The 16,533-nt window shown below is 44.5% G+C and overlaps 1 protein-coding gene and 1 long non-coding RNA gene across 2 annotated transcripts in view; both read left to right on the top strand.

Moving 5' to 3' along the window:
- Window positions 1–11,025, top strand: part of AK4 (adenylate kinase 4) — an 88,713-nt gene extending 77,688 nt beyond the window's left edge. The window contains exon 6 of the mRNA XM_040360766.1: window positions 10,351–11,025. Coding sequence (XP_040216700.1) covers window positions 10,351–10,489 — 139 coding nt within the window. The 3' untranslated portion in view covers window positions 10,490–11,025. The remainder of the gene's footprint in view (window positions 1–10,350) is intronic.
- A 3,126-nt stretch (window positions 11,026–14,151) lies between these two features.
- Window positions 14,152–15,998, top strand: LOC120946061. The gene is made up of 2 exons (XR_005750643.1): window positions 14,152–14,867; window positions 15,258–15,998. It is a non-coding gene; the product is annotated as an uncharacterized LOC120946061 (long non-coding RNA).
- Window positions 15,999–16,533: the final 535 nt, after the last annotated feature.

The following is a 16,533-nucleotide window of genomic DNA, read 5'->3' as shown; positions in this document are numbered from 1 at the left end:
TGCGGATTGTCACTTGCCACGTCGCCTGTCGCCAGATACCGGATTGTCACTCGCCACGTCGCCTGCCACACGTTGCGGATTGTCACTTGCCACATGTCAGGGATTGTCACTTGCCACGTCACTTGCCACGTCGCCTGCCACACGTTGCGGATTGTCACTTGCCACATGTCAGGGATTGTCACTTGCCACGTCACTTGCCACGTCGCCTGCCACACGTTGCGGATTGTCACTTGCCACGTCACCTGCCACACGTTGCGGATTGTCGCTTGCCACGTCGCCTGTCGCCAAATGCGCATTGTCACTCGCCACGTCGCCTGCCACACGTTGCGGATTGTCACCTGCCACACATTGCGGATTGTCACTTGCCACGTCACCTGCCACACGTTGCGGATTGTCGCTTGCCACGTCGCCTGTCGCCAAATGCGCATTGTCACTCGCCACGTCGCCTGCCACACGTTGCGGATTGTCACCTGCCACACATTGCGGATTATATAAAAGTGATAATCAGCGCCAAAACAATAAAATTCAAAATAAAAATAAATCTTAAATAATAAAATACATAAAAGCTGCTCCTCAAAAAACAATCTTAATTGTGATAAATGCAAAAACGTGTAGAGGGTGCTCAACCACTCAGTGATAATAAATGGTTAATTATAGAAAGATAAATTAAAATAAATTAATTTAAACTGTATCTGAGTATATATATAATTGAATAATACTACATTCCAATAGTGTCTCTGTGTCCAAAGGAATCTGTAGACATAGTCCCAATAAGTGTTCAAACAATGTATCACATGTGAATGAAAAGAAAAGAAAAAACAAATCTTCTTTCTTGAGTGTTCTTTGTGCAAAAAGGAAAGCCGTCACCAACAAATCCAATCTTCCTAATCACCCTCTAATTGGTGTTAAAGCAAACGAATGTGCTTACCAGAATAAATGGACTATTATCGTTAAACAATAGTCAGCTAGACATATGCAGGATTGTGCCTGCATGCACATCGGACAGGAGATCACCAGTAAGCCTCAATGCCAGGGATTCCAGATGGGATATATAATGAAAAAAGGCAATGGAGATGCCAATAGTGTGATACCACTTTAAAATTTATTGTACATAAAATTAAAAAAATCAAAAAGACAAAATGGCCCATATGGCCTCTTACTTCTAAAAGTGCCTACCCGGCACTGGGGCTGCTGGCGTGTCACCACTACCTTGCGGTGCGGTAATGAATAGGGTCGTCTGATCCGGTGCTGTCTCCGCAGCGCGGCTCGGCGTCCCAGCTGGCAGCTCGTGAGGGCAGGGAGGCACGTATCGTGATCGGGTCCGCCTCCGACGTACGTTTCGTCAGGTACAACGTCTTCAGGGGGGCGTGCCCGATCACTAGTGCATGATGGTAAATGTAGTCTCATAGAGGCTACTGATTGGTCCAAATTCAGAGGGTAAATGGAAAGCAGCCGCGGTGTCGTTTAAGCCATACACAGAACGTAGCAGTCATGTTCTATAATACTTTTTAAATAGTAGCTATACAACAGCGGAAGTTTAAGTGTTTGCTAGGTCACTCAAAAAACACAAAAGGCAAACAGCAAATAAATTTAACCACAAAAAAACTAGCAAGTACCAGAGAACCGGGGGATGTTAAAAAATACTACACTCGCATCCCTCCGGATGTGCACGTTTAAGCTCCAAAATGGAGCAATGTATAATAAAAGGCCATCTCGCAAGCCAAACCAATACATATACATGGCTAGAAAATAATTATTAACTAGACAATAGATATAAGTTAAAAAAATTATAAAAATATTATAAGAATATATTAAGTATATCTTGTAGACATTCAATGGAAAATCCACAGCATTAATAACATGAATGTGGGTAAATGAATAGCTTTGCACCCCTCCAGTAGTGCAAGCCACCCATCCAACCCAAGTATCACAATAGTAGAAAAATATAGAAAAATTGGTACACATGTGCACATTTGAAATTCTGAGAGAAAAATAATTATGTATACAACTAAGAATATACAATATAAAAAAATTGTGTATATGGAAAATAGAAAATTAATCTAATAAATCCATAAAGGTGGAGAAGGAATGGTACAAAAAGTCTCTACCTCACAACCAACAATTAAATTGATAGATTATTAATTAGAGGGACACTAAATGTCAGGGCCCAGTCCAATACGGACAAAGGGTTTGATTACATGTGTTAATGTCAGACCATGATTAGCAGTAAAAAAACGGGAAGGGGGTTATTAAATAAAATAGAATATAATATTAATACCCAAAACAACACAATCCCTAGGTTGATCATGGTATTAATCATTAGCTAAAAAGCAATTTAGGTCTAGCTCGATATTAAGACCATTGGGCTGCATAGTACGAAGTCTATGCACCCACTTCATTTCATTCTGTGAGACACTCCTGGTCATGTGTGTACCCCTCCAATGCTTGTTGATTTTATCTATACCATAAAAGGTGCAAAGGCTAGGGTCACTGTTATGATATTTCGTGAAATGTCTAGAAACACTATGATTAGGGAATTCTTTTGCAATGTTCGTTAGATGTTCATTTATTCGTATTTTGAGTTTTCGGGTGGTCCTTCCGACGTACTGAAGAGAGCACGGGCACTCCAGTACATAGGTTACATGATCAGACCCACAAGTGATCAGGGGTTTGATGGTAAAACCCTCACCCGTCACATTAGATTTAAATTGTGTAATTTTTTTCTTGTCTCCAGGCTTGCGTGTGGTTCTGCATGCTTTGCATCGAGTGCAATGATGGAAACCAGATCCATCTAGAAAGGTGACGAGTTTCTTAGGTGGATCGGGTACGTTAGGAGCTATTTTGTTACGTAATCCAGGGGCTTTCCTGTAGATGAATTTAGGTACACCAGAGATGGATGATTTCAAGTCTTTGTCTTTCATTAGGATCGGCCAATGACGTTTAAAAATGGCCTCTACTTGCCGGTATTGCCGGTGAAAGCCAGATATAAAGGCGGCTTCACTTTTAAACTCTTTTTTTGTTTTAGAGGTTAGCAAAGTTTTCCTGTCCAAAGCAGAAACTTGGTTGAGTACTTGTTGTAAAGTCTCAGTCTTATAGCCCTTCTCTAGGAATCTGTTGGTAAGATGCTTAGCTTGTACACGAAAGTCCTCATCTGTGTCACAATTTCGTTTTAGTCGCATGTATTGCCCTTTGGGCACTGCCCCTATCCACAGGGGATGATGGCAACTATTGGTAGGTACAAAGCCATTACGATCTGTGGCCTTGAAGTAGGTAAGAGTCTGAAATCTTTCTCCTTGTTTTCTTATGGTTAAATCCAGATAATTGACACTAGTCATACTGGTTTCTGCTGTAAATGTCAGACCATAGTTATTCCTATTCATTTTTTCAAGAAAAAGCTTCAGACTTTCCTCTGGACCCTCCCAAAACAAAATGACATCATCGATATAACGTCTATAGAAACACAAAGAAAAATGTTGATCCAAAAAAATGGTTTCCTGCTCCCATTTATTGAGAACAATGTTGGCCACGCTAGGGGCATAGCGGGCCCCCATTGCCACCCCGCCAATTTGATTGTAATATTGGTTATTGGCCCAAAAATAGTTGTTAGACATCGCTATCTCTAATCCTTTGATCAAAAAATTGATCTGGATTTTCTTAAGTTTGGATTCTCGCTTCAAAGCCCACCGTAGGGCTATAAGAGCATCTTTCTGGCGGATATTAGTATATAAAGACTCGATGTCAATTGTTACCATAATAGTTTGGTTGGTGGCTTGTAGATGTTGGAGTTCTATAATTAAATCTTTGCTATCTTTGAGATATGATGGACTTTGTGATACAAGTGGTTTAAAAAAACCATCTAAATATTCCCCCATCCGAGAGAAAAGTGATCCGATGCCACTAATTATGGGTCTCCCCGGTGGATTTTCCCTATTTTTATGAACTTTTGGCAAAGTGTATAGGACCGGAATCCTAGGTGTATGAAGGATTAAATAATCAGCTTCTTTTGTGTTTAAAATCCCTCGATCAATGCCCTCATTCACCCATTCGATGAGTAGATTTTTTAACTTTAGGGTGGGATCACCCCTCAGCAATTGGTATACTTTTGAATCATCAAGCTGTCTCTGCATCTCTTGGTAATAATATTCTCTTTTCAGTATAACGAGTCCCCCCCCCTTATCGGCCGGTCTGACCACTATATTCTATATTCTATCACACTATTGGCATCTCCATTGCCTTTTTTCATTATATATCCCATCTGGAATCCCTGGCATTGAGGCTTACTGGTGATCTCCTGTCCGATGTGCATGCAGGCACAATCCTGCATATGTCTAGCTGACTATTGTTTAACGATAATAGTCCATTTATTCTGGTAAGCACATTCGTTTGCTTTAACACCAATTAGAGGGTGATTAAGAAGATTGGATTTGTTGGTGACGGCTTTCCTTTTTGCACAAAGAACACTCAAGAAAGAAGATTTGTTTTTTCTTTTCTTTTCATTCACATGTGATACATTGTTTGAACACTTATTGGGACTATGTCTACAGATTCCTTTGGACACAGAGACACTATTGGAATGTAGTATTATTCAATTATATATATACTCAGATACAGTTTAAATTAATTTATTTTAATTTATCTTTCTATAATTAACCATTTATTATCACTGAGTGGTTGAGCACCCTCTACACGTTTTTGCATTTAACACATTGCGGATTGTCAATTGCCACGTCACCTGCCACACGTTGCGGATTGTCGCTTGCCACGTCGCCTGTCGCCAAATGCGCATTGTCACTCGCCACGTCGCCTGCCACACGTTGCGGATTGTCACCTGCCACACATTGCGGATTGTCACTTGCCACGTTGCCTGCCACACATTGCGGATTGTCACTTGCCACGTCACCTGCCACACGTTGCGGATTGTCACTTGCCATGTCACCTGCCACACGTTGCGGATTGTCACTTGCCATGTCACCTGCCACACGTTGCGGATTGTCACTTGCCACTCCGCCTGTCACCAGATGCAGATTGTCACTTGCCACACGTCACGGATTGTCACTTGCCACGTCACCTGCCACACGTTGCGGATTGTCACTTGCCACGTCACCTGCCACACGTTGCGGATTGTCGCTTGCCACGTCGCCTGTCGCCAGATGCGGATTGTCACTTGCCACGTCGCCTGCCACACATTGCGGATTGTCACTTGCCACACGTCAGGGATTATCACTTGCCATGTCGCCTGCCACACATTGCGGATTGTCACTTGCCACGTCGCCTGCCACAAGTTGCGGATTGTCACTCGCCACGTCGCCTGCCACACGTTATGGATTGTCACTTGCTGTGTCACTTTCCTGCTGTGTCCCAGAGTCAGGCAGCAGATTATCATTCAGGCAGCAGAGAGATAATGTCATCTCTCTGCTTCCTGCGTCTGCCTGCACAGTGAGGGGGGTGGGAACTGCACTGCAGGGATGCATGGCGGGCACCGGGCAGTGAGAAATTATGTAATCTCTCTGCTCCCCCGCCTGCCTGACACCCCATGGAGCCGCCCGTGCTTTGATCTGCGGAGCCACCCACTCTTACCCGCAGATCGGCGGAGCCGCCACTGTCACGCGTGGAGCCGCCCGCCCGCCCACTCACTCACCCGCATTTTCAGGGGAGGGGGAATTGCCAGTGGCCAAGCATTTTTAAGGGACGTGTCCCAGAAGATTGCAGGGAGGGAGGAGTCACCTAGGGGGAAAGGCGACCAGACCAGGAAGTGGGAGCTGGGTACCTATCAAAACCAGTCTGGTCTCTCATTATACTGCTAAATACCTTTTCTCATCAGCAGTATATAGCAGTCTTGTGACTTCTATCAGTGTCTGGTTAAAACTGGGAAACTAGGAGTTTTCATTCTCCCCTGACTGTCCTATGAGGCTGCAGGAACCCTGGACAGTGCCGATTGGTCCTGTGCTGATCACATGCACCCTCCAAAAAAAAAAACTCTCTAGCAATACACATTAAACTGAGCATGCGCAGAGTGCCTCCTAGGGCTCTGTGCTATCAGCAGATGGACTGGGGACAGTGGAAGAAGGGGAGGATCAGAGAAGACAGGATCAGACAGCCTTTTCACACAATGCAGAGGATTAACCCCTTGGGTTCCACAGTCAGTATAACAAGCATGCTTTACTGCATATACAGACTGATTTTACTGTAGTGGGTTTAGTAACACTTTAATATTACTTTAATAACAATATGACTTGTGTACCTGTTGAAAAAAAACATGGCTGTGGGTTTACTCCTCTGCTCCTCCCTTCTCCAAGCTAACAGACTGGTTGGAGACTGCACTGGTAAAGCCCAACTCCGGGAAATCTGAAAATGATCCCTCGCAATGGGACTTGTCAGCCTTCTGCAGGCCCGTCGCTACAGGACAGGCAAAACAAACAATTGCTTGGGGCCCCCGAGCTGGCCTGGGGCCCCCAACTTCTCCTTCCCAGGCTGTAGCGTGGCCGAGCTCCTCTTCCTTTTCTTCCTGGAGTCCTGTCCGGCCGGGTACCGCGCGCGGTACAGGAGATTTTGTTTCCTGTTCACGGCCGGACTGACAGGAAGTGCACACTGAGTGCTCACTTCCTTTCAGTCCGGCCGGTAACACAGGAAACTGAATCTCCTGTACCGTGCGGTACCCGGCCCGGGCACTATCTGATAGAGGGCTGGGGACCCATAATGATAGAACACTGAACTGACAGGAGGAAGAGGAGCTCGGCCACGCTACAGCGGCAGCCTACAGGGAAGATGTGGAGGTAAGATTAGAAAAACATAGGGACAAGGGAGGGGGGAGGGGGGGGGGTGAGTGAGAACATGGGTTTAAAAAATTAGTGTAGCGCTAACGTAGGCTTTGCATGCAGAGGGGGGTGGGGTGCTTGGGGCCCCCAAATTCCTTCAAATGGCCCTGGCCTTCTGAATAATTAATGGTCCATATAAGAGAGTTTCAGAACAAGAGAGCAGCACAAGAGGAGTCCTAAGTCATGGTGACCAATCAGAAAGCCTGAAATGAAAAGTGCTAGATGGGGAGATATAAGGTGTGCGATTTGCTGAGCACATTATAAGTAAACATATTTTATTGCTTGGTGGGGACAGCGAGGAGACGAGGACACTGAATTCTGCAGTCGGGGGAATAACTGCAGTGTGTGAGCTCCTGGAGGGGACAGTGATTCAGCTTCTTATATAACATCACATGGGAGTTCTGTCTACAGCTCTGTCCCCGAATCATCCTCATTGGCTGATGTATGAATCTCAGAGATGTATGGGGGAGGGGGGGGGGGGATACAGCGAATCCACAACGGGGTCATTTCAGGATGAGATCTCTTATAGAACCACAGCAAATGCATTCTGAAGGAAGTCCGTGAATTCCCTTATTCATGAAAACGGCTTCCATCCTCCCGCTGTGCGGATTATTATTCAGCTCTGCATATTCTAGAGCAGGGATTCTCAGCTCCGGTCCCCGTGGTGGTCAGCAGGGCATGTCTTTTAGATTTCCAGATTAAATTGACACTTGGTGCTTTCCGGAAATTATTATTATTTAACCACTTCAGCCCCGGACCATTTAGCTGCCCAATGACCGGGCCACTTTTTGCGATTCGGCACAGTGGCTCCCAAACAAAATTGACGTATTTTTTTACACCACAAATAGAGCTTTCTTTCTTTTGGTGGTATTTGATCACCTCTGCGGTTTTTATTTTTTGTGCTATAAACAAAAATAGAGCGACAATTTTAAAAAAAAAACAATTTTTTTTACTTTTTGCTAAAATATATAAAAAAAAAAAGTTTTTCTCAGTTTAGGCCGATACGTATTCTTCTACATATTTTTGGTAAAAAAATAAGCATTTATTGATTGGTTCGCCCAAAAGTTATAGTGGCTACAAAATAGTGGATAGTTTTATGGCATTTTTATTTTATAATTTATTTTTTTACTAGTAATGGTGGCGATCAGCGATTTTATTTTATTTTTTTTTATTTTTTTTTTTCGTGACTGCGACATTATGGCGAACACTTTTGACGCCATTTTGGGGCCATTGCCATTTATACAGCGATCAATGCTATAAACATGCACTTATTACTGTATAAATGACACTGGCAGTAACGGGTTAACCAGTAGGGGGCGCTGAAGGGGTTAAGTGATTCTAACTGTAGGGGGGATGGGCTACGTGTGACACGACACTGGTCACCGCTCCCGATCACAGAGAGCTGTGATCAGTGTCCTGTCACTAGGCTGAACGGGGAAATACCTTGTTTACATCAGCATTTCCCCGTTCTTCCTCTCCGTGAGACGATCGCGGGACTCCCGGCGGACATCGAGTTCTGCGGGACCCACGGTCACACTCACGGAGCTTGCGGCGGAGTGTAGTGCTCGCCCCCTCCCTTGGTCTACAGGAGAGTCAGGACGCTCTCTACGTCGCAGATAGAGAAAGGAGCTGTGTGTTAGTGGGCGTCCTGACTCTCCCGTAGTCCAAGGGAGGGGGCGAGCACGACACTCCACACCAGGGAGAAAGCCTTGCCTTACTGTGTGTAGTTACAGACAGAAGAACAGGAAGTGAGGATTTCTCAGAAGAAATAAGGACATTTAAAAGCAAAATGGAAGGATGAGGTAAGTGAAAGAGGACTGCACTAAGGTAAAGGAAGATATTTAGGGGGAAAAAATTACCTTTACAACCCCTTTAAGGTACAGTACTTATTATATAGTGCTGTCAATTTACACAGCGCTTTACATATACAATGTACAGTCACATCAGTCCCTGCCCTCAAGGAGCTTACAATCTAAGGTCTCTAACTCCCATTCACATACCAGGGCCAATATAGACAGAAGCTAATTAACCTTCCAGCATGTCTTTGGAGTGTGGGAGGAAATCTACTAATTAGTGTATCTGTGATTCTCCAAAGAGATCTGGAAAACATGGCCCTGGCCGAGTGGCAAACATTGTTGTAGAATAAGCGATAGAAAAAAGCAATACACAGTGGTCCGGATTCAGAGAGCAATTGCGCCTGCGTAACCGTAGTTACGCAGCGCAATTGCTTACTTGCGCCGGCGTAACGAATGCTCCTGATTCAGGAACTTCGTTACGCCAACTGCAGCCTAAGATATGCGTGGCATAAGGCTCTTATGCCCTCATATCTTAGGCTGCATTCTTACTATGGCCGCTAGGGGGCGTTCCCGTAGTGGTCAGCCTATAGTATGCAAATTGCATACTAACGCCGATTCACAACGTTACGCGAGCCCTGCGTACGCAGTTTATGTCGTTTGCGTACGGCGGTTTTCGCGTAAGGCTGCCCCTGCTATTAGCAGGGGCAGCCAATGTTACGTATTCCCGTCGTTCCCGCGTTGCGAAATTTGAACTTTACGTAGTTTGCGTAAGTGATTCGTGAATGGCGCTGGACGCCATTCACGTTCACTTTGAAGCAAATGACGTCCTTGCGACGTCATTTGCCGCAATGCACGTCGGGAAAGTTTCCCGACGGAGCATGCGCTCTACGATCGGCGCGGGAACACGCCTAATTTAAATGATTCCCGCCCCCTACGGGATCATTTAAATTGCGCGCGCTTACGCCGGGCAATTTTAAAGAGCGCACACGCAATTTACAGAGCTACTGCTCCGTGAATCGCGGGTAGCGCAGTAAATTTGCGGGGGCGCAGGGCAAAAACGGTACCCTGCGCCTACGTAAAAAATGCATAATTGTTACTGAATCTACCCCAGTCTGTATATAAGGTGATGGTGTTTTGTCAGATCAGATAGCGGAGAAGGAAGCAGTGCTGGATCGCTATGTAGTATATAAGGTAACCGTTTTTGCCATATCTCACATTCACTGTAATGTGTCTAAAATGTGAATTTCCTATTTCATCAGCTCCATCTAATGGGCAAAATTTGGTATTTTCCAGAAATACCTCAATCAAGAAAAATACTGAATTATGGCGCATAATTCATAACTTCGGATAAATTTGTTACGTTCACTAACAGACAAATTTGAAAGGTTATAATAATTAGTAATAGTTATTAGTTATGATTTCCTATTTTTTACGAATTTACAATTTTTCTTTTTTTTCCCAAATTTCGATTATTTTTTTTTTTTTTACCAATTTTCGATTTATTTATTTTTTACCAATTTCCTTTGAATTTACGTTTTTTCCCGAATATTCTAATTTACTAATATTTGAAAAAGTTTGTTAAGTTGGTTTTTGTTCGGATATTTCCGAATTAACAAATTTGTCGAAATTCTTTAAACTAATTTGGAACGAAACAAATTGCACATGTCTAATCTGGAATCCCGATATCTCTTCCAGTATTTGGCCCGGCGTTCTACTAACACAATCTCTGTTGTCCATAGGAGTAAAGGCATCCTGCACACCTTCTCAGGGACAGAGACCAACAGAATCTGGCCATATATCTACACGCTGCTGAGCGCCCGGATCACGCCGGTACACCCCGAGGACACGAGCCAGGCCTTCCGCCCCGAGGAGTCCTAATGCCAACACCTATTTATTGGTCTTTGTGTGCCGTATCAATGTGGTGCTCTGTTCTCCTCTATAAATTGCTGTATATGGTATTTTGTTATATATATATTTCTCTTTTTAGAAGCTTTGAGCACTTATGTTTTGGGAAAGTGTTTTTCGATTTCGTTCAGTGTTGCAGAGATTTGTGTCTCAAAAACCAATGAAGTCCCCTGATTTAGCTGCAAACCTACTACTATAATCAGGACACTGTGCCTATCACTTAAAGGGTCAGTCCGCTCAGAAGTCATTTTTTAGTTGGAGGCGGAGCCTTGCGGTCCAGCAAAATCAGCTTTGGGGCGACTCTCCCCTATAAAGAGTCATTGCGCCAAAAAGAGATTTCTCTTTTTTTTAAAGGACGCAGTGGAGATCTTAATCTCTGATTATTGGGTTATGGCGCCACCTTCAGGAGTAGGTCAGTAGGCACAAAATAAACCAGAAACACAGCCTTGTTAGGGGGTTTGAATAATACCATCAGGGTGGGCCTCTAGGCACATATATATATAAAAAAAAACACAAGAGGGCGCCTCCCTATAGGTGCAGCAATTTGTTAAAGTGGTTGTGTACCCCGCTTTCACATTTTTACCTGCAGGCAAGCCTAGAATAATAATTCATTTTACCTGCAGGAAAGCCTTATTGTAGGCTTGAATGAATATCTCATAAACCTGTTCAGTTTCGGAGATATTTACCCCGCATGCAGCTGCTGACGTCAGTGGCGCATGCGCTCTAAAAAGCCTGACAGATGCTGCCGGAAAATCAGAGCTCCTTGCCAGGAAAGAGGACTCAAATAAAATTGACGTCCTTTTTTTTCCCACAAATAGAGCTTTCTTTTGGTGGTATTTGATCACCTCTGCAGTTTTTTTTTCTTTGCTATATAAACAAAAAAAATACAGACAATTAATATATATATATATATATATATATATATATATATATATATATATCATTTCTGCTTTAAAACATATAAAAAAAAAAAAATCAAATGTCTTCATCAATTTAGGCCAATATGTATTCTGCTACATATTTTTGGTAAGGAAAATCCCAATAAGCATATATTGATTGGTTTGCGCAAAATTTATAGCGTCTACAAACTATGGGATATTTATTTTTATTTTTTTGTACTATTAATGGCGGCCATCAGCGACTTAAAGTGGGACTGCCATATTGCGGCAGACAAATCTGACACTCACTGACACTTTTTTTTGGGAACCAGTAACACTAATACAGTGATCAGTGCTAAAAATATGCACTGTCACTGTACTAACACTGGCTGGGAATGGGTTAAACATCAGGGGTGATCAAGGGGTTAACTGTGTTCCTGGCCAGTGTTTGTGCGCTGTGTGGGGGTTTGCAGGAACACAGGATCCATGCCTTCCCTATGGACAGAATGGCAATCTGCCTTGTTTACATAGACAGACTGCCGTCCTGTCTCTGTAATGAATGATGATGCCAGCGGACATCGAGTTTGTGGTACCCGCTAATTGACGCATAATTACAGCGGGAGCAAGCCACCGGCAGCAAGCATCCGTGTCCGCTACCCGAACGTGCGGGATCAAATATATATCTATCTATCTATCTATCTATCTATCTATCTATCTATCTATCTATATATATATATATATATATATATATATATATATATATATATATATATATATATATAGAGATAGATAGATATATAGATAGATATATATATATCTCTATCTATCGATATATAGATATATATAGATAGAGAGATATATATATATATATATATATATATCATATATATATATATATATGTGATCCTGAGCACAGCGGCCACCCTGTAGTAGTAAAACTGCTACAGGGCGGTCGTAAAGTGGTTACAAAAAAGTATAAAAGACAATAAAAATGCACTCACAAGATAAAAGTGGGTCAAGGCTTGTCATAGGTCCATATAGACCTCCATTCGGATCCCTGAGGCTGCAGACATGCCTACAGAGCTCTGCAGCTTCTCAGTGATCCTATGGAGGTCTATATGGGTCTATGACGAGCCTTCATCTACTTTTATCTTGTGAGTGCATTTTTATTGTCTTTTATATCATTTTTTAAAATACATCTGTACACCTAGATGGAGGCGCCCTCTTGTGTTTGTTTTTTATATGTGCGTTGGGATCTCAAGACTTAGGAGCTGCATCCACTTCATCGGGTGTTCCTTACCCTCTAATGTGCCCTGTTAAATGACGGTTGGGTTTCAGTCAGTGCAATAGCTTATTCATTTTTTTAGGCCTCTAGGCTTTGTTTTTTGTTTTTTGTGCCTAGTGTCCTACTCCTGAAGGTGGCGCCATAACCCAATGGTCAGAGATGCTCTCCACGTGTGTCCTTCGGAGCAAAGGACTTTACGGTGAGTACAAAAAATATATAATTTTTTTTTTTCATTTTTAGGCTAGCTTTTGTTTTTATATCCCGATGTCAACTCCAGTAGCAAGATGTCCCTACCAGATATCCTGATTCTGGCAGGCACTGAGTCTCACTTCTGCTGCTGCATTCTACATATCTGGAAATAAATGGGAATTACAATAAGGAGAGTGAGACCCCGAAATGATGGTAGAACTGGGAACTCTGTAGGGATCTGGTCACTGGAGAGATGTGTTACATGGCAGAGAGCGAGTGAACCGGCTGCCGCAATGATCTGGGAAATCAGTTCTGGGTGGGCTGACGCCTTTAAAGAGTACCTGTCTCCGCCTCACACAGTGAAAGCTGCTATTTGTTGGGCTGATGGAATTATCCACTTAGTAATACATTGGAAACTAGTACTACCCTACATTTTGGAACTCCAGGCAAAAAAAAAAAAAAAGATTTAGCCTTGCTCATTCTGCCTAGGGGGTGATAAATAAGGTTATATACATATCTTGTCTCTCCCTCCCCTGGCAGTAGGTGGTCTCCTTCAAAGTCAGAGGCTCTGTGGGCGGACCCTCAGCATCCTCCATTACAGTGCTGGACTGCTGGCCCTGCATTGTATAAGATGATGTCAGTCCGCTGCAAATGGAGGCTTCGAATGGACCGGTGGCACAAAAGAGGAGGAAATGGGCGCGAGCGAGGAATAAGGTAAGTATATCACCTTATTGGTCATTACCTAGGAAAGACAAGCAGCCAACCCTTGCCCCCACCCCTTGCAAAGGTAAATCTTAAGGGCTAGATTCAGAGACCTGAGCGGATCTTTGTGCGGGCGTAGCGTATCTTATTTACGCTACGCCGCCGCAACTTAGAGAGGCAAGTGCAGTATTCACAAAGCACTTGCGTCCTAAGTTATGGTAGCGTAAATTGGCCGGCGTAAGCCCGCCTAATTCAAATGTGGAAGAGGTGGGTGTGTTTTATGGTAATTACTCCTGACCCCACGTAAATGACGCTTCTTACGAACGGCGCATGCGCCGTCCGTGGACGTATCCCAGTGCGCATGCTCAAAATTACGCCGCAAATACTCCATGCTTTCGACGTGAACGTAACTTACGCCCAGCCCCATTCACGGACGACTTGCGCAAACGACGTAAAACGTGAAAAATTTGACGCTGTTCTGACGTCCATACCTAACATTGGCTACGCCTCATAGAGCAGGGGTAACTTTACGCCGAAAAAAGCCTTACGCAAACGACGTAAATAAATGCGCTGGGCGCACGTACGTTTCTGAATCGGCGTATCTAGGTCATTTGCATATTCGACGCAGAAAATCTACGGTAGCGGCCAGCGTAAAATGGCACACAATTTTACGCCGGCGTTTGCAATTTACGTCGGCGGAGGAAGCCTATTTTTTCAACGTATCTGCCTTTGAGAATCGGTGTAAAAATATGACGGCGCAGATTTGGAATTACGGCGGCGTATCTGGAGATACGCCGCCGTAAGTTGTTTCTGAATCTGGCCCTCTATTTTTATGTAGATCATTCTCATAAGGCCTCATTCTCTGGAGTGTTGGCAGAGCCCAGAAAATGATGGGTTCTATTTTAAAGTAGCCACATTTTTTCCCAGTTTTATAGCTTCATACAGTGGTAAGGGTGAGAAGCGTTGGACCGCCTGGCATGTTATGTTTCATGGTAAGTATCATGTGGAGGTTTGGTAGGAAGCTGTACTAGGCCTAGGGTGGTCCTTATGGGAATATGGGGGAAGGGTGGAGGATAGAAGCACCACTCCTATGGTGGAAGTCCAGAATAACATTTTATTTCTAATCGGCAAGAAAATTCCAAAATAGTTTCGGGGGATGGAAGGGTTGCCCTTCTTCAGGGCAAGAGAAAAAGGCGTTTGAGATCTGAGCTGCTGAACTTAAGCTGGAATAGGGGGGTGTGAATAAGGCTCAGTGGGGGGGTATTTTCAATATGAATGACCTGAGACTAGAACACAGGTACATGACCAGAGACTAGAACACAGGGGCATTGACTGAGACAAGAACACAGGGACATGACCTGAGACTAGAACAAGAGGACGTCACCTGATACTAGAACATGGGAACATGACCTCAAGCTAGGACACAGGGACATGACCTAAGACTAGAACACAGGGGCGTGGCCTGAGACTAGAACACAGGGACATGACCTGAGACTAGAACAAGAGGACGTCACCTGATACTAGAACATGGGAACATGACCTCAAGCTAGGACACAGGGACATGACCTAAGACTAGAACACAGGGGCGTGGCCTGAGACTAGAACACAGGGACATGACCTCAGACTAGAACAAGAGGACGTCACCTGATACTAGAACATGGGAACATGACCTCAAGCTAGGACACAGGGACATGACCTGAGACTAGAACACAGGGACATGGCCTGAGACTAGAACACAGGGACATGGCCTGAGACTAAAACACAGGGGCATGACCCGAGACTAGAACACAGGGGCATGACCCGAGACTAGAACACAGGGACATGACCCGAGACTAGAACACAGGGAAATGACCCGAGACTAGAACACAGGGACATGATCCGAGACTAGAACACAGGGACATGGCCCGAGACTAGAACACAGGGACATGGCCCGAGACTAGAACACAGGGACATGGCCCGAGACTAGAACACAGGGACATGGCCCGAGACTAGAACACAGGGACATGGCCCGAGACTAGAACACAGGGGCATGGCCTGAGACTAGAACACAGGGGCATGGCCTGAGACTAGAACACAGGGGCATGGCCTGAGACTAGAACACAGGGGCATGGCCTGAGACTAGAACACAGGGGCATGGCCTGAGACTAGAACACAGGGGCATGGCCCGAGACTAGAACACAGGGGCATGGCCTGAGACTAGAACAAAGGGGCATGGCCTGAGACTAGAACACGGGGACATGACCTTGAACTAGAACACGGGGACATGACCTTGAACTAGAACACGGGGACATGACCTTGAACTAAAACACGGGGACATGACCTTGAACTAGAACACGGGGACATGACCTTGAACTAGAACACGGGGACATGACCTTGAACTAGCACACGGGGACATGACTTGAGACTAGAAAACGAGGACATGACCTGAGACGAGAACACGGGGACATGACCTGAGACGAGAACACGGGGACATGACCTGAGACGAGAACACGGGGACATGACCTGAGACGAGAACACGGGGACATGACCTGAGACGAGAACACGGGGACATGACCTGAGACGAGAACACGGGGACATGACCTCAGACTACAGCACCGGAACATGAACTGTGAGCCAATAATTTGGCTTTCTGTGCTGCCCTATTGTACGGAATGACCGAAATCGACTGTCCTACTGTGGCTGTTTAGCCTTTAGGTGGCCGGCTGGGGGCGGTAAACTGCGGCTCCGTGAACTCTCTTTACCCCCCAGGACAGAAGGTGATGGGAAATGCAAACATTTGGGAAGGCATTCGAACCGATAAAGATCATGTGACAACACTCCTGATAAGATTTACTCTCACTTCCTGTTGTGTCTGTGGGACAGGAAGTGAAATCTCCCCAATAGAACACAGATGAAAAAACTCTTCCTTACTCCATCCAAAACCAGAATAAAAGTTTTGGCTTTAGATACACTTTAAATGGAGG

The sequence above is a fragment of the Rana temporaria genome, chromosome 7 (assembly GCF_905171775.1).
Source record: "Rana temporaria chromosome 7, aRanTem1.1, whole genome shotgun sequence".
In the NCBI taxonomy this organism is placed as follows: domain Eukaryota; kingdom Metazoa; phylum Chordata; class Amphibia; order Anura; family Ranidae; genus Rana; species Rana temporaria.
This window is presented reverse-complemented; position numbering and strand designations above follow the sequence as displayed.